Source organism: Staurois parvus, unplaced genomic scaffold (genome assembly GCF_062004578.1).
Source record: "Staurois parvus isolate SC_StPar_1 unplaced genomic scaffold, SC_StPar_1.0 ptg000493l, whole genome shotgun sequence".
Taxonomy (NCBI): Eukaryota; Metazoa; Chordata; class Amphibia; order Anura; family Ranidae; genus Staurois; species Staurois parvus.
Genome location: NW_028318289.1, coordinates 299,428 through 327,397, shown reverse-complemented (window position 1 = coordinate 327,397; position 27,970 = coordinate 299,428). Strand labels below are relative to the sequence as shown.

The following is a 27,970-nucleotide window of genomic DNA, read 5'->3' as shown; positions in this document are numbered from 1 at the left end:
CATCAAAAGTGCATTCTTTTGGACATCGGGCGTGCCTTCTTCTCTACTATTCAAAGTACATGTTTAGAAACAGTCCTACAGGCTGAAAGATGTTTTCTCTTCTCTGTATCTTTGGAATCCCTACCCACTAAACCTGTGTTTTGAGGGTTCTTGTGGTCTGTGACCTTCTATAACTTCACTCTGTTTCATTGTACAATCTACCTCTTGATGTACTGTGTTAGTCAACTGCAGAGCATTCACCTACTCTGGAGCCACGGCACCCCTATGATCCAATCTTTTTACACTCTTTTCATGAATGTAAACCATCTGTACTGAACCAAGTCAGTTTTTCCACAACTGTTCGCATACCTTTCTGTGTTTTCAGGCATAGGGGTTTTGTCTGTAATGTGTCTTTGGGTATTTGGCTTTTCTGTCACCGTTTTCAAGCATATTTTTCCAGGTACACAACCTTTGGTATGCCTAGTCTCTAAAAACTCAGTAAGACAACTTAAGCAGACTGATATATTACAATTTAGTTCACAGCTGCTGCAGTTGCACATTTTTTATATTTTCCCACCACTTTCTCTTTCGGTATGGTGATAATTAAGGCCAAGGGAACTTAATATTGACATGATCCACTTGGTGGACTTTTGCAGTCTTGAAGAATTGCTAATCTGTTTAGGCTGCTATTCTGCTATTACTATGAAAAAGTCTGGTTCCTGGCCTGGTTCCACTGCCTGTCCATAGTGACTCAATCAGCATTTTTTAAGGATTGCAGGTGTTATCCTCCATCTAATCATAAAATATCTCCATTGTCATTTCTATTGAAGATCCATAGAGCTTGTGAATAATGAGAAAAGAAAGAAAATTTGGGATTTTGATGGTGCTGATATCTTCCTTCAGAATGAGTCAGACAATTTTTTTAGTATAAAAACATCATAACGTTCCATGTAGAAAACGTTTTCAGGAAGATAGATACTCTGAAAAAACAGGGAGGGGCATTCGGCTTTACATCCATATGGTATATTTTTTTATCTATATATTTGTGTGTTTTTTCAGGGGATTTATCTACCCGGAAAACTTTTTTGACATGGTACTTTATAAAAATTTTTTATGTTATTATACTAAAAAATTTTGTCTGACTCGTTCTGAAGGAAGGTAGCACCATTAAAATCCCAAATTTTCTTATTTTTCTCATTATTCATACTATCTTGGGGATGTGGTGACTGACTAATTAGCTGGGCCTATTATCTTTACTAATCTATTTAGAGAGCTATCATTTCCATATACAACCCTTTGGAAATTATTTCTTGGTTGAGAACATCCTTTCTATTTTAGACCTCTCTTGCCCTGTGCCAAGGGTAAATTTAATATTACAACTGATTTTAGTTGGTTTATACTTTCATGGCCATATCTCCTATGTCCAAATTTCCCTTTCCCTAAAATCAAGGGTTTGGTATACTAGGCTTCAGCTTTCACAGCTATACTTTTTTTGGGTTGACCAACTTGACTGCTGGTCTAAGTTATTTACCTATTTGGTTTGTATTGTTCCATCTGTATTTCCCTTAAGGTGGATAATTGACTATACTCCACCTTGTTACTAAAGGCATGTTCCTCCTACACCAGATTGATCATACATGCCCCCATTTGACATTGTTCTTCTACATATTTGGCACTTTGTTAGTCATCAGTCCCTCCCTAGGCATTGCTGCTAATTAAATTCCACATCTGTTGGTTTCTCTAGCAGCTCTGCACACTCCTCAGTGTCCCACACATCATAGACTATTATTATTATTATTATACAGTATTTATAAAGTGCCAATGGTTCGCTCAGCGCTGTACATTACAAAGGGGGACAGAACATGTGACAGAACAATACCAATACAATGCAAAACATGAGGGGATCGAGGGCCCTGCTCTTTCGAGCTTACAATCTAGGAGACTATTCTACAATCCTGTGTGTCTCAATAAATAGTAAAGAAAATGAGGTTTTTATACTTACTATAAAATCTTTTTACTTGGATTCCTTTAAGAGACATACAGTAGGTCCTGCCAATCTGTGTTATTGCCCTTAAGTACTACCTGCTTACAAAACTGGGGCATGACAGTTAAAGGCAAGGTTATACTAAGGTTTATTTTACCGTTTTTTGTTTTGCAAGTGTCCAAATCTCTTGATGATGGCAGCATAACTCACATGCCATAGCCAATTCTAAAATCCCATGTCCCTCAGTGGACTTCATAAAAATGTTTAGGCAAGACTCTTTCTTTTGTCATTAAAACTAACTAATATCTAAGAAGATATTGACAAAAATAATTGTACTATGTATTTATTAAAAATCATTACATCAACTTCTGTTGAATGGGAATGTTGGAAAACTTGTCAATCAGCAGCTGCAGACACTATATTTCCAAAAGTATTCGGACACCTGCCTTTACGCGCACATGAACTTTAACGGCATCCCAGTCTTAGTCCTTTGGGTTCAATATTAAGTTAGCCCACCCATTGCAGCTATAACAGCTTCAACTCTTCTGGGAAGGTTGTCCACAAGGTTTAGGAGGGTGTCTATGGGAAGGTTTGACCATTCTTCCAGAAGCACATTTGTGAGGTCAGGCACTGATGTCGGACGAGAAGGCCTGACTCTCAGTGTCTGCTCTAATTCATCCCAAAAGTGTTCTACTGGGTTGGAGTCAGGACTCTGTGCAGGCCAGTAAAATTCCTCCACCCCAAACTCACTCATCCATGCTTTTTGCACTGGTACGCAGTCATGTTGGAAAAGGAAAGAGCCATCCCCAAATTCTTCCCACAAAGTTGGGAGCATGAAGTTGTCCAAAATGTCTTGGTATGCTGACGCCTTAAGGGGCTGGAACTAAGGGGCCGAGCCCACACCCTAATCCCCCCTCTACCAAACTTTACACTTGGCACAATGCAGTCAGGCAAGTACTGTTCTGCTGGCAACCACCAAACCCAGACACATCCATGAGATTGCCAGACAGAGAAGCTTGATTCTTTACTTCATAGAACACGTCTCCACTGCTCCACTGGAGATGTGCTTTACACCACTGCATCCAATGTTTTGAATTGCACTTGGTGATGTAAGGCTTGAATGCAGCTGCTCGGCCATGGAAACCCATTCCATGAAGCTCTCTACGCACTGTTGTTGTGCTAATCTGAAGGTCACATGAAGTTTGCAGGTCTTTAGCTATTGATTCTGCAGACAGTTGCAGACGTCTGGGCACTGTGCGCTTCAGTATGAGCTGACCCCACTCTGTCATTTTACGTGGGCTTCCACTTCATGGCTGAGTTGCTGTGGTTCCCAGTTGCTTCCACTTTGTTACAATACCACTATTAGTTGACCGTGGAATATTTAGTAGCAAGGAAATTTCATGGATAGACTTATTGCACAGGTGGCAACCTATCACGGTACCACGCTTGAATTCACTGATCTCCTGAGAGCGACCCATTCTTTCACAAATGTTTGTAGAAGCAGCCTGCATGCCTAGGTGCTTTATTTTATATACCTGTGGCTATGGAGGTAATTGGAACACCTGAATCCAATGATTTGGAAGACTGGCCCAAAACGTTTGGCAATATAGTGTATATCAGACCTTCATCTAGGATAAGGGTCTGGTACAGATGAAGGGAATCTTCATTACTGTTTTTTAACATTTACCTCCCATTGGCTTCAGTGGGGTTCGGAATAAGTACTTGAACTTTCGCATAGTTCGCCAAACACACCTGAAACCAAACCCAGGTATGTGAGACCTATCAATGCACATGTATTTCAGCAGACCACATTGCTCAGATGGAAACCATGAATCTCCCACCACTCCTTCCACAAAGCAAATATTATTATTATACAGGATTTGTATAGCACCAAAAGGGGGACAGCACAATTACAATACAGTTCTATACAAAAGGAATAGGAGTGCCCTGCCCATGAAGCTTACAATCTGAAGGAAGAGGGAGGTGGTACAAAGGTAATAGCTGCAGGGGATGATCTGATGGAGGTGGCTCAAGTACAGATCTTAGGTGGAGGTGGGGTAGACTTCCCTGAATAAATGAGTTTTCAAGGATCGCCTAAAGGCAGACAGGGCAGGAGCCGACTCGACATACTGGGGCAGGGAGTTCCAGAGGAGGGGGGAGGCTCTGGAGAAGTCCTGGAGGAGAGAGTGGGAGAAGGTAACAAGGGAACAGGAGAGCAGGAGGTCTTGGGAGGAGCAGAGAGGACGGTTTGGGAGATATCTGCAGATGAGGTTGATTATGTAGGTGGGGCTGAGGTTGTGGATGGTTTTGAACATTGTGGTTAGTATTTTGAATTTTATACGTTGGGCTAGTTGAAGCCAGTAAAGAGATTGGCAGAGAGGGGCAGCAGTCACGGATCGGTTAATAACGTGCATTAGTAAATAGGGTTTAATCACACAGATTTATAACCATTATTATCATAATTGAAAATAAATAAGTAAACTATACCCCTTAAAGTATACTCATAAAAAAAATATATACTCACGCCTACACATAGAGGCTTTCCTCTGTGAAATTTCTGTTGAAAGAGAGAATCCGATCTTGTTGGAGTATTCGCTGAGTTCCGGTTGGCGTTGGTGTTAGGTGGAGCCTCACTGTATTCTGGAATAGGCAGGGGGAAGTTCCATAGCTGGTCATCTGTAGGGGTAGTTAGCTGACTAACAGGAACACTCCATATAGGAATATCGGGAAGAGAGTCATAAGCAGGAGGACAGTCATTCCAAGTCTGCTCACTAGGTGTTACATTGGAGACATTCCTCACTGGTTCTTCTGAATATGAATTGTAATAAGCTGGAGGTTCATTTCCAGGGTGCACAGCTGTGTGATTGCTGAAGTTATTCTCCTCCAAGGGCATTGCTGAAAACAAAAATAAAAATAAAAATAGACCATTGATTACGTTCACTAGCCATTGATTGTCTAGCCATTGTGAACCTCCTGAAAATGCTAGTTGCCTTTCAGTCTATGGGATCTAGCTGGCTAAATGCCTCCAGGTGTCAGCAGGCCAGCTTAAACCATTTTGGGGACTTTAACCCTTCTTGGGCTCACTACCATTCTGGTAATCTTGTGATTTTACCAACACAAAGACTGCAATATTTGTTTTGAAAACTCAATACATAAATATTCTTTGCTTTAAAATAGAGGTATGGAAATCGCAAAAAAACAAACAATTATACTCACCTAGATGGCTACAGCACTGAGAACTAAGTGATCAAACACCACTGATCACTCAGCTCTTGGTCTTCAGCCTGCAGAGAGCTGGTGATTGTCAGTCACCGGCTTTCTGCTCTGCCCCTCCAGCACTCACTGGAGTGCCAGGCTGTGAAGGGGCGGGATTGGCTGGCTCAGGCTATCAGCTGCCCGCTTAGAGGCTGAGCCAGCTGTTGGTCCATACGTTTGGGTGTTCGGGATATTTTCAGAGCTTGGACTGGCTCTGTGATGTCAGCCAACAGCGGGCTTTAGCTTTGGCCATACTTCTCCTTTAAGTAATTGGTTCAGCTAAGAACTGGATTACTGATGACAAGCGAATGCTAGTCACTAATAGTCCAGTACTTGGTAGTAAACACAAGGTCTCCTGTAGGGATTAAAGTGAAGCTGTAATATCTTCAACCTGCCAGTGAAATAGTGCAAAGGTTGTTTGTACCTTTCTATGACCATACAAGGAACTTGAGACCACACACACGACCCCAACCCCCCTCCATTGATCTGATGTGCCACAAATCTGACGTAACGCAATAATCACTGGGGTAACTTACCATTAGCTCTAGTAAAATCATTTCCAGTACTTAAAAGAAACACCTTGACTTGTTGGAACAGAATACCAGTAAATGTACAGTTGTAAGTCTCAGAATGAAACCACGTAATCAAATCAGCCAAATGAGTTGTCTCACCATAAAATGTAATATTTTGTTTCCCACACTGGTCATTCTTTTTTACTTCATCCTTACTTGGGGCTCTCTATTTGCCATGGGGCTTTAACCAGCTGCTGAGTTTGTTTGTAGGCGCCTACAAAAGGGTTTTTTGTTTTTTTATGCCAGCTCATGTTCTGCAGTTATCTGGGTCAAATCTGCTGTCATTCCTGTGAAACTGTTACAAAGTAGATGTACGGTGAATCTGGAAGGATTGATTGGCAGATTTTCCCATTAATTTTCTATAAATCCACATAAAAAGGGGCCCCAGGGAAGAGCTGCTGGAAACGATGTCAAAATGTAGGCATATATTCTGCTGGACTGCGCCCCCAGCTGGAAGGCGCAGGCTAGGTTCCCTGAGGGACTGAGGACCTGAGAACTCTAAACTACCAAGAATGGACTGACATTAAGGTCTCTCTGCTGTTCTTCAGGTATGATAACCCTATGGACACTAAAGCAGGAATTCATGTGAGGAGCTGCCTGATACAAACTGTTCCTGTGTGTTGCTTTTCTTCAGTAAAGTCATTGTTAACTATTTAATGCCTGGTCTGAAGTCTCTTAAGTGATGTATTGCATGTCTCATCTAAAGAACAGAGCTTGTAACATGGGGACTGTAGGTTAGAGTAGATACATTACACTTTAGTCCGGCATATAGTTTGCTGCCTAGTGCAGGCTATATTGCCATTGCTAGGGACAACTGTATATGTATCATAGCTTAAGGCAACCAACCAGCCAGGGAATGGGTGACGGTTACTGTGGAAAAGAAGATCACAGGTGACGCAAACATCTAGCGCATTATCCAAGGTTTATGAAAAATGAAAAAGACAGAAACATACTCACAAAATCAAGTACATGCAAAAGCTTATACTGCCACAATGATGGCAGAGTGTACGACTGGTAGTGCGGTCGGTCCTCTGATGTATTTTGGGGAAATGTCCCTTTCCTCAGAGCTGACGGTTACTCTGGCAGTGAAGGGGGGTTGTGCTCGTCCCCTTCACTAGCAGTCACCTCCCTGCTTTTTGGGACCAGACCTGTGCCACAGAGTATCTAGGGACCTAGGTTGGGAATCAAAGGGGAGATGTAGAGGGGCCCATGATAGAGAGATTCTTTACCTGTATCCATTGGTAACTGTGGACATGTCAGTGGAGTGTGGTGATAGGAATTGGTGGGTTAGTGGGTGCCAGTGCAGGCTCTGCAGCACCAGTTTCTAAATACTGTGCACCTGGGAATTGGTGGTCACCAACTGTGCTGGTGTCTAGTGTGCTTAGTGTTAACAGTGCAGTCAGTTAGTCATGGATTAATAGAGGGTTATTTGTACTCAGAGTGGCTTGCTTCTAAGTCTGCAGTTCTGCCTTAATGCTGATTTTCAAATGAAAGCCAATTCCTGCCTACAACCTAGGCAATTACCGAGTGTAGTTCTATCGTCCCCCACTAGGGTGATTAAGCCCTGTCCACATGTACCTACTATGCTTGTCAGTATCATATTCTGAGTGGTCAGATTGTACATCTTCCCTTTGGCTGAACAAAAAGAACAAATCATCAAGCTTTAAAATGTCGTCTAATTCAAAGGAATTCTAAGAGTAGGTGGTCCAACTGGTTCTACAAAAGTCAATTGCTCAATGATCTTCTCTCAAAGGAACCTGGCTAAAAGTTGTTGGTGAACAGTGCCTGAAGCGAAGGAGCTGCAGGGACTGTTTGGTTATTCTGACAGCTGGCGTTCAAGGGTTATCAGAATATCATGGCTCTGCCTTGGAGATCTGTCTGTCCTCTGTTAGTGTGGATGAAGGAATTTTTGGCTCCCACTGATTCCACTGAACCTAATAGAGACTATATGGAAGTGAGATTTGCAACTGAGCTGTCATTTAAAGTGTAGGGATCCATGCACACAAGCTTAAAAAATGCTCCTAGCAGCTGTTTCTGAGCATCTGCAGGCAGAAAACAATGCTGAAAGCTCAGAAACTCTCCTAAACTCTGCTAACTGATGCTAAGCTCCGGTGCCCAGCATTTTATTTTCCTAAGGGGGAGGTTGCCGGCGCCCTTAACAACCAGTGAATAGATGGTTGTGTCAGAGCCTGGTCCTTCTGCAGTGGGAGGTAATGTCTCTTCTCACTGAGCTATCTGGAATGTTGGACAGCTCCCTTGACAATTCTTGGATAATACTGCCTTGTGCCTTGATTTCTCTTGAACCTTGAACTCCTTGCTCCTCCCATGAACTTCCCTATAAAAGCCATGTCCATGCACTTCCTCGTTGCCAGATTATTGTGCCTTTCAAGCCACTATCCCACTACTGTTCCTGCTGCTATCTACACCTCCGCTACCGACCTTTGGCTTGTTCCTGACCACGATTTTGTCTCATCCTAACCTACTACGATTGATCTGCTACCATTTGTGACCGACCCTTGGCTTGTGACTGACTCTGCTTTTGTCTGATCCCTAACCCGTTGATCCGCTATTGGTTCCCAGTCTGCTCATTCCCTGGTGGGGTGATCCTGAGATCTGCGACCTGGTATTAACACGCAGCTCAATCCATCTCCACCATTAGGAGCTCTGGGGAAGACCGGTTAATACTTAGACCCCGCACCTCAGGTGAGCCTGCATCATTCCCAGGGGGACCCGCTGGTGTACCTATCCTGCTGGTTTCAGGTAAGCCTTTTACTGCTATAGCAACTGGTCTCTGAACCTGACCTTATATCGTGACAGGTTGTTAAGGAGCAGCCCGACAAGGCAGCTGCTACATCCTTAACAGATGACTTATCAGCTGTCAGCAGGATTCCCCATTGACAGCTGAATGTAAACCAAAGAATTCTCGACAATCAGGCCCCCCCCCCCCAATCCATACCAGGCCCTTTTGTGTCTGGTATGAATTTTAAGTAGAATGCCAAAATTAAAAAAAATGGGGTAAGGTCCCCCCCAAAATCCATACCAGACCCTTATCTAAGCATGCAGCTCCCCCCTCCAAAGCACCTTGTCCCCATGTTGGCCTCTTCCCCTCAACCTTTGGTGGTGGTTGTGGGGGTCTGTGAATGGGGGGCTTATCGGAATCTGGAAGCCCCCTTTGACAAGGGGGGCCCCCAGATCCTGCCACCCCTCCATGGGAATTTGTATGGAGTACACTGTACCCCTACTCATTCGTCAAAGATAATTGTCAAAAATAAATGAAAATACAGAGACAGCTTTTGACAAATCCTTTATTAAAAAAAAAACACAACAACAATGTCCCCTGAAGTAATTCCAGCTTCAATCACATTGAACACCACCACCGTTGACCCCGACAAAATAAAGAGCTCTGTACCCGACCCTGGATTCCACCATCTGACAGCTCTACCACCTTCCGCTGCTAAATAAACTAAGGGAAGAGGCAACCGGGTGACATCACTGGGTGACCCCACCCCCTTGTGATGTTATCAAGGGCATGCTGGGTTGATGACATCACTAGGGGGTGGGGATTATTATTTTAATAAAGAATGTGTCAAAACTGGTCTCTGTTTTTTTTATTTTTGACACTTTTTTGGTGAACGAGTAGGTGTACAATGTACCCCATACCCATTCACATGGATGGGGCTGGGATCTGGGGGACCCCTTTTTAAAAATAGGATTCTAGATTCTGATAAGCCCCCCACCTGCAGACCCCCACAACTGTTTTTTTTTCCTCAATTTTGAATTGCCGGAAATTCTTTTGTTTACATTCAGCTGTCAGTGTTAAACCCCGTTGACAGCTGAAGCGTCATTAGATATTAAGGAAGCAGCAGCCCACTCCTATAACAACCAGCTATTCACTGGTTGTTAAGGATGCCAGGGGCCGCCCGTTCCTTACCAAAAAGCTAGCACTCCTAAATACTAATGCAAATGTTCCTATACAATGCGCTATGAGGAAATTCTACACTAGAAAAATAAAAGTGGCATTGGACTGTCTGTATAAAAGCTTTGAGTGCAAAGAGAGAGAGAAAGTGGAAATGTGGGCCAAACCAAAAATGGTACACCATATATGTGGTGCATTAACACAGCAATTGTTGTTTTTTGTCCCCATGTAACTTCGTTTTATTGCCTACAAAACAAACCATAAAATGTCATAATTTTGTGTTCACATAAAACAATAAAACCACATGCTATATACCAGTCAAAACGCTACTGGCCCCTATTGTGTCTGATTCATAGCATATCCCTTAAAGCATTGGCATCAACAATTCAACATAAATATACACTATATTTCCAAAAGTATTGGTCAGCCTACCTTTCCACGCACATGAATGTTAATGGCATCCCAGTCTTAGTCCGTAGGGTTCAATACTGAGCTGGCCCACCCTTTGCAGCTATAACAGCTTCACTTCTGGGAAGGCCGTCCACAAGGTTTAGGAGCGTGTCTATGGGAATGTTTGCCCATTTTTCCAGAAGCACATTTGTGAGGTCAGGTACTGATGTTGGACGAGAAGGTTTCACTCACAGTCTTCACTTTAATTCATCCCAAAGGTGTTCTGTGGGGTTGAGGTTAGGACTCTGTGCAGGCCAGTCAAGTTCCTCCACCCCAAACTCACTCATCCATGTCTTTATGGACCTTGCTTTGTGCACTGGTGTGCAGTCATGTTGGAAGAGGAAGGGGCCATCCCCAAACTTTTCCCACAAAGTTGGGAGCATGAAATTGTCCAAAATGTATGCTGATGCCTTAAGAGTTCCCTTCATTGGAACCAAGGGGCCAAGCCCAACCCCTGAAAAACAACTCCACATCCTAATTCCCCCGTCCACCAAACGTTAAACTTGGCACAATGCAGTCAGGCAAGTACCATTCTCCTGGCCACTGCCAAACCCAGACACGTCCATCTGATGGCCAGGCAGAGAAGCATGATTGGTCACTACAGAAAATACGTCTCCACTGCTCTAGAGTCTAGTGGCGGCATGCTTTACGCCACTGCATCCGATGCTTTGCATTGCACTTGATAATGTAAGGCTTGCATGCACCTGCTCGGCCATGGAAACCCATTCCATGAAGCTCTCTATGCACTGTTGTTGTGCTGATCTGATGGTCACATGAAGTTTGCAGGTCTTTAGCTATTGACTCTGCAGACAGCTGGCGACTTCTGCTCACTGTGTGCTTCAGCATGCACTGACCCCGCTCTGTCATTTTACGTGGCCTACCACTCGGTGGCTGAGTTGCTGTTGTTCTCAGTTTCTTCCACTTTGTTATAATACCCCTAACAGTTAACCATGGAATATTTAGTAGCAAGGAAATTTCATGGATGGACATATTGCACAGGTGGCAACCTATCACAGTACCACACTTGATTTCACTGAGCTCCTCAGTGCGACCTATTCCTTCACAAATGCTTGTATAAGCAGTCTGCATGCCTAGGTGCTTGATTTTATACACCTGTGTCCATTGAGGTGACACTTGAATCCAATTATTTGGACGGACATCCCAATACTTTTGGCAATATAGTGTACATACACATATATATTCTTCTGCCATCATTCACATACTCAATCTTCGATGTAAGCATACAAGGATTCGCACTTTGTCCACATTTGCATCTGTCTTTTGCATTTTTGGCTGCCCACTTCTTGTGTCATCATGGACATCTGCCCGCCCCTTCTTAAACCACCTTTGCCATTCAAAAACACTTGATTTCTTCATGGAATGTTCATCATAAAATTGTTGTAAAAGAGCTAAAGTTTCACCTGCAACTTTTTGCCAATTTTCACAAAAAATTTGATGTTAATCCACAGCTGTCACTCATTTTCTACCAACAACACAACGCACACAAGTTATTTCTTTTACTGCTCCGTAAAGTCTGGGTCAACTGGTCTACGACCCAGGCGAGTGCAAGTTAGAACATGTCAGAACATGCTCAAGCATGAATGCAGGGAGAAACAGGAAGTGAGGAAATTCACTCCTGTAAGAGGTATCATGAGAAAAAGGTGCCTCCACTGAAGGTTTATCACCAATCCTTGTTTCCACGATGACCAAAAATGTTCAAAATCCAATTGTCACAGGGAGAGAAAGTGAGGTGAAATCTTATGAACTGGGGCACAGACAGCAAAAAAAATCATTATGGGGGTGTTAACCCTTCCCTATTTTATCCAAAAAACTAAGCACAAACCTACAGACCCTATCTTGTTCGTAACCCAGGGACCTCCTGTACATTAATGACTGAAGGATAGGAGACTGCATGTGCTACTTATGTAGCACTCCTCTAGTTAGCCAGGGAGAAATAGCTAGGTTTTTTTAGTTAGAGGCTGGATAGCAGCCTGGTTTGAGTCAGCCAGATAACTTCAGGTCAGGTCTGAGGGCTCTGCAAGTCAGTTCCCCGATACCTCCCCATGCTCTAGACCAGGGGTGGGCAAACTTTTTGACTTGAGGGCCGCAATGGGTTCATATATTGGACCCGGGGGCCGGACCAAGAGTAGATGAATGATGTGTATGTGTCATCCATAGTAAGTATAGTAATATTCCCCCATAGTAAGCATAGTAATTAATCCCCCATATAGTAATTCATCCCCCATAGTAATTCATCCCCCATATAGCAATTCGTCCCCCATATAGCAATTCGTCCCCCATATAGCAATTCATCCCCCATATAGTAATTCATCCCCCATATAGTAATTCATCCCCCATAGTAATTCATCCCCCACATAGTAATTCATCCCCCATATAGTAATTCATCCCCCACATAGTAATTCATCCCCCACATAGTAATTCATCCCCCATATTAATTCATCCCCCATATAGTAATTCATCCCCCATATAGTAAGTCCCCCATATAGTAAGTCCCCCATATAGTAATTCATTCCCCATATAGTAAGTCCCCCATATAGTAATTCATTCCCCATATAGTAAGTCCCCCATATAGTAATTCATTCCCCATATAGTAAGTCCCCCATATAGTAATTCATTCCCCATAAAGTAAGTCCCCCATATAGTAATTCATTCCCCATATAGTAAGTCCCCCATATAGTAATTCATTCCCCATAAAGTAAGTCCCCCATATAGTAATTCATTCCCCATAAAGTAAGTCCCCCATATAGTAATTCATTCCCCATATAGTAAGTCCCCCATATAGTAATTCATTCCCCATATAGTAAGTCCCCCATATAGTAATTCATTCCCCATATAGTAAGTCCCCCATATAGTAAGTCCTCCATATAGTAATTCATTCCCCATATAGTAAGTCCCCCATATAGTAATTCATTCCCCATATAGTAAGACCCCCATATAGTAATTCATCCCCCATATAGTAAGTCCCCCATATAGTAATTCATTCCCCATATAGTAAGTCCCCCCTATAGTAATTCATTCCCCATATAGTAAGTCCTCCATATAGTAATTCATTCCCCATATAGTAAGTCCCCCATATAGTAATTCATTCCCCATATAGTAAGTCCCCCATATAGTAATTCATTCCCCATATAGTAAGTCCCCCATATAGTAAGTCCCCCCTGTGTCAATTCACTTACCTTTGCTCCTCCGCGCGTTCCTCTCGTATTCCCGCGCCGTTCTGGTCTTCAGGGAGGACTGTGAGAGAAGAGTTCGTCACGCTGCCCCGCCTACATCCTGGCTGCCCCGCCTACATCCTGACAGCTGCAGAGTCCTGACGCCCGAGAGGAGGGAGGGGGCGGCCATCCTAGAGGGAGGGCGGCCATCCGAGAGGAGGGGAGGGGAGAGGAGGAGAGGAGGTCGCCCGCCCGCCCGAGAGGAGGGAGGGGAGCGGGCGCCCGGCACACAGGAGAGCCGCATCTATTGTAAAGAGCCGCGGCTTGCCGACCACTGGCCTTGCGGGAGCCTAGCTCCGCGGGCCGGATTAAAAGGTCCGCCGGGCCGTATACGGCCCGCGGGCCGTAGTTTGCCCATTGCTGCTCTAGACGCTAGAGAAGTTTCTAGAAGGCAGTGTGTGGGGGTCAGGAGGGGCTGATCTGCATACTCAGGGGACACTGATCAATCCCCAAGCAGGAGACTTGGCATGGGGTCAGGGAACTCCTAAGTATGGGAAAGCCTGTGTTAGCAACCACCTGGCGGTACCTCTAGCAGCCCACAGGACAGGATTCCCCAGAGCGCGGAGTCTAAGCCCCAGCCTGCTTGTTCACCAGGGCCCCTGATGGTGGGGATGGACTTGGAGCAGACTGGAACCAGGTCGCGGCCCCTGAGTACACCCGTCTGTGGTAGAGGAATCCGCCGGGGGTCTGTGCAGGTGGAGAGCCTGACGTGAAGAGGAAGAAGGTGGAAGCAGGGATGGCTGGATCCGTGCCGGATGGATGGACGGATGAGTGTGGTCAGATGGGCCAGGTCGGTAACAGAGAGGTCAGCGTAGTACAAGGCAGCAGGCAGAAGAATAGTCAGGTCACACGCCGGTGTCGGTACCAGTAGTTCAGATCAGGTAGGGATATCCAAAGAGAGGTCAAACTTAGCCAGGTGTCAGAGCAGGAGATGTCAGCAGAGGTCAGGTCCAGGCAGGTCAGCAACGAATCTTCAGCAACAGAATACAGGAACACAGGAATCAGATCAGACCATACGGCAACTTGTGTCTGTGCAGGGCTGGTTTAAGTAGCCCGCCCTGCACCTGACAGTCGCAGCCTAGGTCCTAGTGCCTGCCCAGCACCGTCATAGGCGACGAGTGCGCCTGGGTCCTAGTGCCCTGCTACCTGCATGTCTTGACAGACACCTACGCATGTGCAGACCCATGCGTCGCGATGGTCCCTGACAGCCTGACCAGGAAGTAGTAGTGTTGGGTGGAAGATGGAGTGAGGGGCTGGAGTGTGGTGCCTGGGAGGGGGCCCAGGGAGGGGCCTACCTACAGGAATGGTGCTGGACAAGAGAATCTGTACCTCAAATGTCCCCTGAGAGAGGATAGCCTGGGAAGCAGAGAAGGAGCCAGCCCAGCATAAGGCCTAAAGGCAGCCACCAACCCAACAAGCTTACAGGAGAGGCAGAGTGAGTAATTCTTCAACCCCTGGGCTAGATAAAGAGTTAGGGCAGTCAGATGGAGAAGTCAACTAGCTCCTCATCTCGGGCTGCTTTTTGGGTCTCCTTGCCCAATGATTCGCTGAGGCAGCTGGGTGAAGGGGAGGATTCATTTGGGGTCTGAGGAGGCACACCAAGACTGCTAAAGAGCTCTTCAAAAAGAAACCTCTTTTGTCTATGGACTTGTACATAGTTGCTAAGGAGTTGTCCTCACAGTTCACAGTTCCTTTGGGCATCCTATGCACCCATCAACTTCATCCAAGTTCAATACCCTTTAATAAAACTACAAAATAAACAAGATCCATGTCTGTTTACTGTCTCCAGTGTGCAACAGTGGAAGAAAATAAATGTTGTTTGGCTGTGCAAGGCCATAGGGGAACCCAAAACTGAGAGACTCCTAAGGGGGTAGTACTACACTTACCTGCTCTGCGCAGTGGTTTTTCACAGAGCAGCCCTGAACCTCTTCTTCTCTGGTCCCCTGCCAGTGCTCCAGGCCCATCCCTCCTGCCTAGTGTCCCCATAGTAAGCAGCTTCCTATGGGGGCACCCGAGCAGGCTCTTTCCCAAGCTGCTGTTCCATGTGTCCATTCAATCATGCTCGGCATGCCCCACTCTCTCCCCATTGGCTTATTGGCTGTGATTGACAGTAGTGGGAACCAATTGTTACTGTTGCTATCTCAGCCAATGAGGAGGGAGAGACCCAGGACAGCCGAGGCTCTCGTATACAGCACTGGATCGAGATGGGGCTCAGGTAAGTATTGGGGGCACTGCTGCACACTGAAGGTGTTTATTCTTATGCATAGAATGCATGAAGGTAAAAAAATATTGAGCCTTTACAACCACTTTAAGGCATTTGAGAGAAAATTCTGTCAAGATATGCTTAGATACAGAGAGGTACATCTCAAAAATATTGATCCAAAAAATGAGAAAACCTTGCCCTTTTTTTCTAAGGCTATAATCACACTCCCACTAGCATGGCACCTTCCTTATACCTGATGTTACCTGTCCAGGTCAAAAGTAGGGAAACAACCAGGAGGAAAACCATCAATTTATTTAGCCCAATCATTATATCCACTCCTGCATATAATTTAACCTGTGGTAGGTTTATTACATGGTAATATTGCCAATAGATCTGTTAATTTTTTACTTCCTGTAATAGGGGCATCTTAAGAATATGGTATTGTTAGATGGACATGTAGTTTTATGTGGTCTTTATAGAGTATGTAAACCATAACAATAAACTTCTCTAAGTTGGTCACCTTGGCCCTTCATCCTTTGTGTTAAAGAGACTTTACCCAGTTTCAATGCCACTCAAAGGGGGAATCTTTCTGTGGCTATACCATCTTGAGGAAATATTGCTTTTACACAAGAAGGGATCTGAATTTCAATGTGCACCAACTAGGGCCTCATCAAGCACGCAGAAGATGTGTCACCATTATTTAATGAGATAAAAAAGGGGACATTACAAAATGATTCATTTGAAGAGTTAAACCCAGTTACCAGCTATTGAGAATCCAAAAGTAAGTTAGCCTGGCATCTTGATATCTCTCCCCAAGTGAGCTGAAGTGAACTACCTTAGAAAGCTGGATTTGATGTTTAAATTCTGATCCTGCAGGAAGGACATTTGGGCTTGCTTAAAGTGATACTTTGCACATCTACTGTCATTCTTGTTGTACTTGCACTCTTTATATTCTGACCTCAATACAATTAGAATATTTGCTCACCTTAAACTGTGTATTTATTTTATAGTTCAAAGCCAGGGAGTCGTCCTGGCCAAGTATTCAAGGTGGTGTCAGCAAGGGCTTTACTTCTAAAGTTGGCTAAGGACAGACAGAAAACCCAAAAATATGTAAGCCGTGTACCGGGGTGGGCTCCCCAGGATACAGTGAAGTCACGAACGAGGAAAGCAACCTCAACACCAGCTTTTGCCACAACAGAATTTTACTTAGATGTAGCAAATAAACACAACCACAAATGCTGGAAACATACAATAAATTTACATACACCCAGCCCAAAGGCTGAGACCCTTGTGCTGCACAGCATGGCGCCTTCTGATGGAAGAAGGTAGAAAGTGAAGTAATTTACCTACTGGCGGGCACAAATAAGCTGCCACACCTTACCTGTTATTACCCTAAAAGAGCAGGAATCAGTGTATGGGTGTACGGTATGGGCTAGCCTGCGGTGCAGCACAACAGCTTACAATCTTACACAAATCTACAGTATTCCCCCTCTCATAACTGGTCCTGTAGCACATGCCTGAGTTTTCCTCCTGAGCAAAACGCCAGTCTGTCTTGAGTTTGTAGGATTTTATCAGCTCTCCAATGTGAAATGTCACTTTAAGTTGTGGAGTCCTTCCAATAATCAGTAACAACACTTGTGGCCTGACACAAACAGAGACCCTAACTAACTAACTATAGGCCTGAACTCAGTCTCTAGGCGCCAACACTGAAATGAGGTGCGTGCACGATCTTATCGACCCGGGACTGGTTTGTATTCGCTGGTGACTCTGAACAGAACAAATGTCTCTCCAACAAGCATGCGGTCTATATGTTGCTTAGTTCCTCTGTTTTCATCAGCCTTCCTGGCAGCAATCTCATCAGCCTTCCTGGCAGCAATCTCATCAGCTTCCTGGCAGCAATCTCATCAGCTTCCTGGCAGCAATCTCTGGTTACTGATGGACACTTCCACACCTGGATGTCATCAGATTCTCAGCTCACACGGCCCCTTATTCACCATGTTCCAAAACATGGCTTCTCTCTCTCCTTCCTGCTCTCTCCAACCCTGTGTGCAAAAGCCCACCTCTTCCTGAATATACAAATATCTATGCAGTCTGAGGCTGTGTTAGAAAAACAGTGACATCTTGTGGCTAAACCGCAGAATGTCAGTCAAAACATTAATTTACTTCCACACAAACAGTGTTCAAACAATGAGAGCTGTTTCCCCATCTCACACACAGACAGTCATCACATTGCCACCACCATCAATGTTTGAGATGTTTATGTTACTACCTGTTTATGTTTAGAGGACATCCCCTCACCCACTCTGGTCTAGGATTCCATGGTGGACATCATTGTTTTTAGGGATGCTCTGATGGGCGCGTGTTTTTCAATTTATTGGTTTGTAAGTATAGGAGTTGGTTATAATAAAAGCTGATATTATATTAATCTATCGTATGTGACATTACAAGGGTCGTTTAAGTCAAACCGGGACTTTTGAATTTATATAATAAAAGAGCAAATTTAAAAGAGTGGAAACTGCATTTATTTTTCAACATACTTCCCTGCTACATTTATACACTAATCTAGCTTTTAACTAATGCCTGGAAAGCTACAGCATGGAAAGATTTGTCAGTACTCCTGAACCATCCTAGGACAACCTTTTTCACTTTGTCATGATTGTGTTCATCAGGGGTGTACTGACAACTCATGGGGCCCCCGGGCAATAGGGGATCATGGGGCCCCTGTGTCCTTGCCCAAACTCAAAAAAGCCTATGAAAAAGGTACCAGGGGCATCTCATGGGGCCCCTTACTGACCCCGGGCCCTCAGGCAGTGCACTAGTTTCCAAATGGTCAGTCCGCCCCTGGTGTTCACCATTCCCACAGAAAGATCCATCTGTGTATTGTGCAATATCATAACAGGTTGTACGTCAATTATCAAGGATCAGGTGCTCTGTCAGGGCTCCCAGGTGTGACCAGAGGTGTGTGGCTGACGCAGGGAAACGCAGACCTCAGATATGTTATAAACAATATAATTTATTAACACTAACAATACAAACATAAACGCAGAGCAATACTAAAACATAATACAGTGCAACCAAACCAAACCAAACCAACCACCCACAGATAACAGTACATACAAGCAAGCGTCGTCAGGCAGGCCGGGTCAATATCAATAGGGCAGGTAGGTACAAGGGGAGCAAGCGGAGATTGGTCGGGGTCACAGGCCAGGTTCAGCAGGTAGCAAGCAGCGTGGTACAGAGGGTCAGACAGAGGGATGGTCAGGAGCGAGCCGGGATCAGAGCAGGAGAAGTCAGCAGTGGTTCAGAAACAGGATGCAGGACAGAAACAGGATACAGGGCCCAGGACAAACACAACACCAAGGCAGAGTCTGCAAGTCTGGCCATCCCTTAAATACACCAGTATCATCAGTTCCAGGTGTTAGCTGGCTGAAAGGTTGAGTCTCTGATTGCTGGGAGCACCCGCTGGCCAGCCCTGGTACTGCAGATCAAAAGGCAGGTGAGTCCCACCATTGCTGGCCAGTCCATTCCTGACATGCTCCATGTGCTGAATGTTCACAGGAATGACTGCTGTGGGCTGGAAACCACCATGGCCGGGATCATCACTGATGGATGTACGGCCATCTTTCAAATGTTTAAACCCTTCACATGTCTTTTAAAACCAACAGCCATTACTCCATACTCCTACTCCTTGACCTTTTCGCTGCCTTTGACACAGTCGACCACCCACTCCTTCTCAGTAAACTCCACTCCATCGGCCTCTGTGATTCTGCTCTCTCCTGGTTCTCCTCTTACCATTTTCAGCTCACTTTCAGTGTCACATACAACTCCTCCTCCGCTCCGCTTCCTCTTTCGGTTGAGGTACCCCAAGGTTCTGTTCTTGGGCCCCTCCTTTTCTCTCTCTATACCTCCTCCTTGGGCCAACTGAAAACCTCCCATGGCTTCCAATACTACCTCTATGCTGATGACACCCAAATCTATCTCTCCACTCCCTCGCTCACCTCCTCAATCTCCTCACGTATCACAAATCTACTAAGTGACATATCTGCATGGATGTCACATCACTAACTCAAACTCAATCTTTCAAAAACTGAGCTTGTAAGATTTCCTCCTCCCCGATCCCCCACTCAAGACTTTACCATTAGGATCAACAGCACAACCATTGGTCCTTCCCCTCATGCTAGGGTGCTAGGTGTAATCCTAGACTCTGACCTCTCCTTTGGGCCCCACATCCACTCACTGACTAAATCCTGCCACCTCAACCTCCGGAACATTTCCAAAATCCGCCCCTTCCTGACCAACGACACCACAAAACAACTTATCCACGTCTTGGTTATATCCCGCCTCAATTACTGCAACTCCCTCCTCACTAGTCTACAGTTACACAGGCTATCCCCCCTTCAGTCTATTATGAATGCTGCTGCTAGTCTCATACACCTTACCAACCGATCAGCGACTGCTGCCCCTCTCTGCCAATCCCTTCACTGGCTTCCACTAACCCAGCGTATAAAATTAAAAATACTAACCACAGCTTACAAAGCCATCCACAACACTGCCCCTAGCTACATCACTAACCTCATCCACAGATACTGCCCAAATCGCCCACTACGCTCCTCCCATGATATCCTCCTCTCTAGCTCCCTCACCTCCTCCCACGCTCACCTCCAGGACTTCTGCAGAGCCTCTCCCATCCTCTGGAACTCCCTAGCACAGCATGTTTGCTCAGCCCCCATCCTGTCTGCCTTTAGGCGATCTTTGAAAACTCACTTCTTCAGGGAAGCCTACCCCACCTCCACCTAAGAACTGTACTTGAATCACCTCCGCCAGATCATCCCCTGCAGCTATCACCTTTTGTATCACCTCCCCCTTGCTTTAGATTGTAAGCTCCATGAGCCGGGCCCTCCTATTCCTTCTGTACCACAGGTCAGGTGCAATGCTTTGGCCAGCCACAGCACATAATGATGTCACAAGGTGGTGGAGAAACCCTGCCTCCTTGTAACATCATCACAGTATTAAGAACTGTCATAGCAGCACAGCTGTCAGATGGCTGGGAGGCAGCGTTGAGAGCAGAGCAGTTTTTTTTTTGTTTGTGTTGGTGGTGGGCATTGTGATTGACATCAGATCTACTTTGGGGAACATTTTTGTTTTATTTTTGTTTTTAATAACGGACTGTCTCCTGTCATTTTTAACTACACTTTTTTTTTTGTGAATGGGTAGCGGTACCATGTACCGCATACTCATTCACATGGGGGGGCTTCCCGATTCCCCCACCCGCAGACCCCCATAACCCTGACCGTGAAGAGACTCTTGTGCACCCCCCCATGTTGAGGGCATGTGGCCTGATATGGTTCAGGAGCGGGGGCACTCACTCATCCCCCCTTTTTCCTGACCTTCCGGGCTCCATGCTCAGATAAGGCTCTGGTATAGATTTTTGGGGGGGGACCTCCATGCCATTTTTATTATTATGCCATAGGGGTTCCCCTCCAAAATCCATACCAGACCCGAAGGGCTTGGTATGGATGGGAGGGGTGACCCCACACCTTAGTAGCTGAGGGATATCTTATCACATACTCAGCTGTGGTAAGTTACCGCTCAGTAAATTGTTCCTGCTCAAAGCTCACGGTTGAACTTTTGGTAGGTTCGAATGTTCGACTGCAAACCAAACGGGGGGGTGTTGGCCAACCACTAATCCTGACATGATAGTACTATATTCATACCAAGTATCTATTCAAATGTATAAGAAAATACCAAATCCCTTAGATACCATACATCCCTACATTATAAGGTGCAGAAAGTTGAAGAGATACATTGAACCTTCTGTAATGTAGGAAGCCCAACATAAAATTCATATGTCTGAAATCCAGAAGTTATGATTTTGTTCTGTGCAGCAATACTGTCAGTTGTCAGACTTTAAACTATTGTCATTTGGAAATATTGATGCAGGTAGAAAAACTGGCATTGAGTGAGTGGCCTCTGGAATATTGAAAATGCTTCAGCACTCCTACCCCTTACCCCTCGGCACTCTTGATTCAATGAGAATTGGGAAAAGCTGAGTGTTCAGATCCAATGTTCCCTGGTCACATGTTTGGATGAACAATTAACTTTTGGGGAGTCCAGCAGGAATTTCTCCGCCAAACATCCCATAATACAAAGCCATTGGCCAAAGTCTTGCACCAGACCTCTGTTCAAGTGCAAGACTTGACCAATAATGATTTTGCATCCCATACACTATAAAGTGATTTCCCTGCTTTGTCAGTGTGTTGGGAGCCTATTGACGTTTGTCACCTAAAGGTAAAATTCTATGTTAGTCTACTCCACCATATTGATTTACATGAGAGTGTACGACCAACCCAAATACAATACTGAAAAACAAAAACTAATAATGGGGCTCTGTAGGTACACATGTGCTTCCATTGCATATTTGCATTAAAATACCTTTTATTAAAACATATGCATAAGTGCATGTGCATAAGTGTATATTCTTAAGCACCTGGATAAGAGATTTGGGATGCCTTCTCTCTCTGTCCCCTCTAAAGTGCCTGGGTCAGATGCTTGACAACACAGAGGGGGAGCTTAACTAAAACTGCATGGTGCAAAGTCTGGCGCAGCTCTGCATAGAATCCATAATTTAGAGGGGAAAAGGTGGGTTCAGATTGAGAATGAACTAAGTGGAGTTACCTTGAATAGAATTATATGGGCACCAGCACAATATAGAGGGCTAAAAGATACCACGAGTGTTTTTACATTAAATGTTTTTAAAGTTTGGGACAAATTGCATAAATTTATGAAATGGGATTTTAACTCACAATTAATATCACTGAGGAATACGGATTATTTTCCTCCAGGTAAGGAGGAAAGTACAGGGAAATGGATTAGAAAAGAAGATATCCAACTGAGAGACATAATGGAAGGACAGGAATTGAGAACACTTAAGGATTTGAAAAAAGATAAAAGGGAACTTTTTATTAAAATAGATGAATGGAAATATCACCAATTAAAACACTTTGTCAGAAACCTTCCAAAACCATTGAGATCGAGAGAGGATTGGAATTTGTTTGAGAGGTTGTTAGAAACACGAGGTGACGGGAGGCGAGGCACTGCAAAAATTTATAAAACCCTCACTGAGTTAGACACTTACACAAAGTCAATGTATATAGATAAATGGGAAAGAGATTTGGGAATAGAGATAGATGAGGATAAACAAAGGAAAATATATAGATTAATACATGAGAATATAAGTATGAGAGAGGTTGAGGTAAATTATAAGTGTTTAACGAGATGGCACATTACACCGAACGTTGAGTATCAGATATGTGGGGAAAATTCACTAGAGTGCTGGAGGGGATGTGGAAAAATAGGCACATTATATCATATATGGTGGGAGTGCCCAAAGATTCAAGGTTTCTGGGAGATAATTGTCCAATTAATTGAGAATATCTCCGGGATAAAGATAGGACTGGACCCAGCAGTATGTCTACTACATAGTACAGAGTTATCAGTAAATAAGTACAAGGATTCGGGTAAATGGTGCTATCTAAATGCGGCGAAGGGGTTGATACCTAAGTTTTGGCATAGACCAGAGGTGCCGAAGATAGAGGATTAGGTGGAAAGAACTAATCAAATTTGTAAGATGGAGAGACTGTGTTATATGCAGGAAGACAGGATGGGGTTGTTCTATAAGAGGTGGAGAAAATGGGAAGAATTTATGGTGAAATATATGAAGTAACCATGTGAGAAAGATAGAAGGATTTACATACCCTATATTCTCGTATGGAAAAGGGGTAATAGAACTATGCCGAGTGGGTGGGTTTATATGGGGGGAGGGAGGTTTTTAATTAGGGTGGGGGGGAAATTAGATAGAGGGGGGGTGGTAAATGGGAATAAAGATAGTTAGAAATGTTATTAAAGATATGCAAATTTGTATGAGAATAATGATGAAATGTGCATTATATATGGAAAATAAATAAAAATTTAAATTAAAAAAAAAAAAAGAATCCAATCAGCTTCCATGTTTTCATTGTCAAAGCTTAATTGAACAACCTGAAGGTAGAAGCTGATTGTCTACCATGTACAGCTGCACCAGATTCTGAGAGCTCGAGTAAATCAACCCCACAGTCTTGGATCTTGTTGGTTTTTATTGATTGGTTGATGTGAAAGTGCTGGCTGATAAGACATATGTAAAAAGGACTGAACAATGTGGACTGTATGATGTTGATCTTGACATTTGGTCATAATTTTATGTTTTCATGATTCTAGATACACCACTGCTAAACTTTCTTCTAAAGAAATTGACTTTGTTTCACGAAAAGTGTTGAGAAGTAGTCATCTGATTGATGGATTTCAGTAAATATTGTTAAAAATCTATGCAAAAGTTATGAATAAATGTATTTATTATGAGATGCAATATCCATATACTGGCATACAGTATAATATAATTAGTTACTTAATAATCCGCCAATATTCTTTTTTAAACAATTGTTTTTATGCATATATATTATTAAAAGAATATATTAATCCAAAAATGCAATTGAAGTGCATGTGAACCTAAAAAGTCCTGTTAATGATTTTCTTATATGTTTCAGTATTGTAGCTGGGATGTTGATACACCCTGACGTGAATCAAATGGTAGAGTAGTCTAGCAAAACCAATAGGCTCCATGATACGGATACATATCAGTTACTTTGCTGTCCCTTTTAGAAATAAGGGTCCTTTAACACGGTCGTTCCATATGTTTGTTTTTCATCCGTCCATTTACAGATAAAAAATGGACACCCATGTATTTCTATGGACTAGTGGATGATCATCTGTTTACATCCATAAATGTCCATATCCGAGAACATCCATTTTTTTGAATGGAAGAAATCCCTATTTTTTTCTGTAAAAAAACGGAACGGACAAAAAACAGATGTTAGTGGACAACATCCACTTACATCTGATCTGCTAACATCTGTTTTTCTGCAAAATAGCTTTTTTTTTTTTTCTTCAATAAAATAACCTATGACCCAGGTAGTGGTCAGACAAAGAAGTGACATGCCTGTGAGACACAGGTAGAACACTGTGATGTACAATTAGTCATTCACTGGGACCGGAAAGCAGCATGGGAAGCACAATGCATGCTGGGTGTCTTGGGACATTTCCATGACTGATGAAAAACGGATGTAAAACAGATGTAAACGGATCGCAATTGGCTCAAAAATGGATGTAACTGGATCAACAACGAACGCAAACTGATATGAAAACGGAGGTAAAAAGTGAAGTCTTAATCCGTTTATCTCCGATTTTGAAAAAAAAAAAAAACGTGTCTGAACCAATGAAAAAAATGGAACGCCCTTGTGAAAGGACCCTAAGACAGTTGCTGATATTGTATTTGATACATCTTCTGCCTGTAAGAAAGGAAGGAAGTAAAATGTACCGATCAACTATCAAGGGTCCGAGTGGGACATTATGTTGTCCCAAAATTCGAATGAAATCCAGAAATACTGATAGATCTGATATAACTACCTTTTTCTTGACTCTACAACAGCTGGTAGATGTACATCAACTTTATCTTTTTGGCATATAAAGAAGAGGTCATTGTCCATTCAGTTTATGTGTACACATTTTTCCCAAATATCAGACATAAAAATGAGGAGTTCAAAGCTGAATGGGAGAAAAACCTATGTAGCGCTCCCCTCCAAGGGGTTCTTTCTCAAAGAGTTACAGCCAATCACCCAGCAAACAGTCCATACACTACAGTTCCAGGGGTTGTCTTTTTGTAGTTTATTGCTGGTAAAACTTGTAACAGTAGAGCAGGGGCGGACTGACAACTCATGGGGCCCCCGGGCAATAGGGGATCATGGGGCCCCTGTGTCCTTGCCCAAACTCAAAAAAGCCTATGAAAAAGGTACCAGGGGCATCTCATGGGGCCCCCTACTGACCCCAGGCCCTCGGGCAGTGCCCGAGTTTCTAAATGGTCAGTCCACCTCTGCAGTAGAGGAGGGTTGGGGCATGGAATACTCCAAAATGCTCAGCAGTAGCCAGTAATCAGAGGACAGAATTCTAACAACAGTGGTAATGATTAATAATGAACAGTCCAAGGCCCCTCAGCTGTGGACCAAGGGGTGAGAATTTGGACATCTGGTTATCCGTAGTCAGTGCAGCATCCAGCACTCAGCCTCGGGGATCAAGTCACTACTCACAAGTCTTTAGGAAAACTGCCTCCATCCAGCTTCCTGTGAACACAACCCTTTGAGCGAGCCTCTGAGGATCGAATCCTTTTTTTGTTGTGTGGTTCTGGAGTCAGCTCTGGGCAAAGTCTATTTAAGCCTTTGACCTTAGCACCTCTGCAGGCTCCTTAAGCAGTGTTGAGTCCAGGGGCAGCCCCTGCACCTCTGGAACTCTCCTGGGTAGAAGGAACACTGCTCTCCAGTATCTCAGAATATTTATCCATGCTCTGACCCCCTTCTTAAAACTTCCCCTCTACAGATTGGATAGAACCATATATATATTCAGGCCGGGTGATTTGAATTTCCTGCTCTGTGCTTTGGAAGCTTCTCCTAGAGACAGAGGGAAGCAATCAAACTCCCACAGGCCAGAACAATCAATTACTGCTCCTTTGATTATAAAAAAGGCAAAAGCTAAATTTTCGCAGCACCTATGCTAGAAGGGCTCTACACCTATTATCATGGTATTTTAACATGATGTATACACTCACCGGCCTCTTTATTAGGTACCTGTTCAATTGCTTGGTAACAAAAATTGCTAATCAGCCAGGCCCGGACTGGCCATAGGGCACACTGGGTATTTCCCTCCTTCCTTCTTTTCCTCCTCACTTCCTTTCTTTATCTCTCTCTTTCTTTCTTCTTTCTATCCTACAAAAAATTAAAAAAAAAAAACATATAAAATTGTAAAAAATTAAATAAAAACCTAAAAACTTGCTGACTACAGTGGTGGAACTACCTCAGTTCAAAATGCCCTAGCCTATTTTTTGTCTCAGTCCGGGCCTGTAACCAGCCAATCACATTACTGCAACTCAATGCATTTAGGCATCTAGATGCAGTGAAGATGACTTACTGAAGTTCAAACCAAGTTTCAGAATGGGGAAGAAAGGGGATTTAAGTGACTTTGAACCTGGCATGGTTGTCGATGCCAGCCGGCTGGTCTGCGTATTTCAAAACTGCTGATCTACTAGGATTTTCACATACAGCTATCTCAGTTTACAGAGAATGGTATCCAAAATATCCAGTAAGCCGCAGTTGTGTACATGAAAATGCCTTGTTGATGTCAGAGAAGAATGAGCAGACTGGTTCAAGATGATAGAAAGACAACAGTAACTCATATAACCACTTGTTACAACCAAGGTATGCAGAATACCATGTCAGAATGCACAGCATGTTGAACCTTGAAGCAGATGGGCTACAGCAGCAGAAGACCTCACCAAGTGCGACTCCTGTCAACTAAAAACAGGAAACGGAGGCTACAATTCACACAGGCTCCCCAAAATTGGACAATAGAAGCTTGGAAAAATGTTGCCTGGTCTGATGAGTCTCGATTTCAGGTAAGACATTTAGATGATAGGGTCAGAATTTGGCGTAAACAATGTGAAACCATGTATCCATCCTGCCTTGTATCAACGGTTCAGGTTGGTGATAGTGTAATGGTGTGGGGGGATTTTTTCTTGGCACACTTTGGACCCCTTAGTACCAACTCAGCATCGTTTAAACGGCACAAACTGACCATGTCCATCCCTTTATGACTACAGTGTACCCATCTTCTGATGGCTACTTTCAGCAGGACAAAGCTCACATGATCCTAAGCTGGTTTCTTGAACATGTGCTCCAAAGGCCTCCACAGTCACCAGATCTCAATCCAATAGAGCCAATAGAACTAATACATTTGGAATATGGTGGAAAGTCAGATTCGCATAGTAGTTGTGCAGCCGACAAATCTGTAGCAACTGCGTGATGCTATCATGTCAATATGGAGCAAAATCTCTGAGGAATGTTTCCAACAACTTGTTGAATATAAGCCACCAAGAATTAAGGTAGTTCTGAAGGCAAAAGGGTTTTCAATTAGCAAAGTGTTCCTAATAGAGTGGCCGGTGAGTGTATACTGACTGGGGAATACAATAAGTTACTTGAAACATTAGATCAGGAAATATAAGCTCTTTACAAGAGGTCAAAAATGACCACTCACAGATTGTTCAAAGGGAAGAATTTGGAATTAGGTCAATACTTAGAAAAATATTGTACAGAATTTATCAAGAACAAAGAAGTACAAAGTACAACTTACAAACGGACTGGAAATGTTCAGCGACAGAGTGAGATATAGGAGGACATATGGATAGTGATACACTATCAGATACTTCATCTTATGTCTCTTTTTTCATCTCTCTTTTCACAG

At 43.8% G+C, this 27,970-nt stretch overlaps 1 protein-coding gene across 2 annotated transcripts in view; it reads right to left on the bottom strand.

Annotated features, from left to right (window-relative positions):
• The window catches only part of LOC149452162 (uncharacterized), a 117,320-nt gene that overhangs the window by 59,276 nt on the left and 30,074 nt on the right, over positions 1-27,970 (bottom strand). For both annotated transcript variants that reach the window (XM_089689700.1, XM_089689701.1), the window contains exon 2: positions 4,488-4,858. In XM_089689700.1, coding sequence (XP_089545826.1) covers positions 4,488-4,856 — 369 coding nt within the window. In that variant the 5' untranslated portion in view covers positions 4,857-4,858. The remainder of the gene's footprint in view (positions 1-4,487; positions 4,859-27,970) is intronic.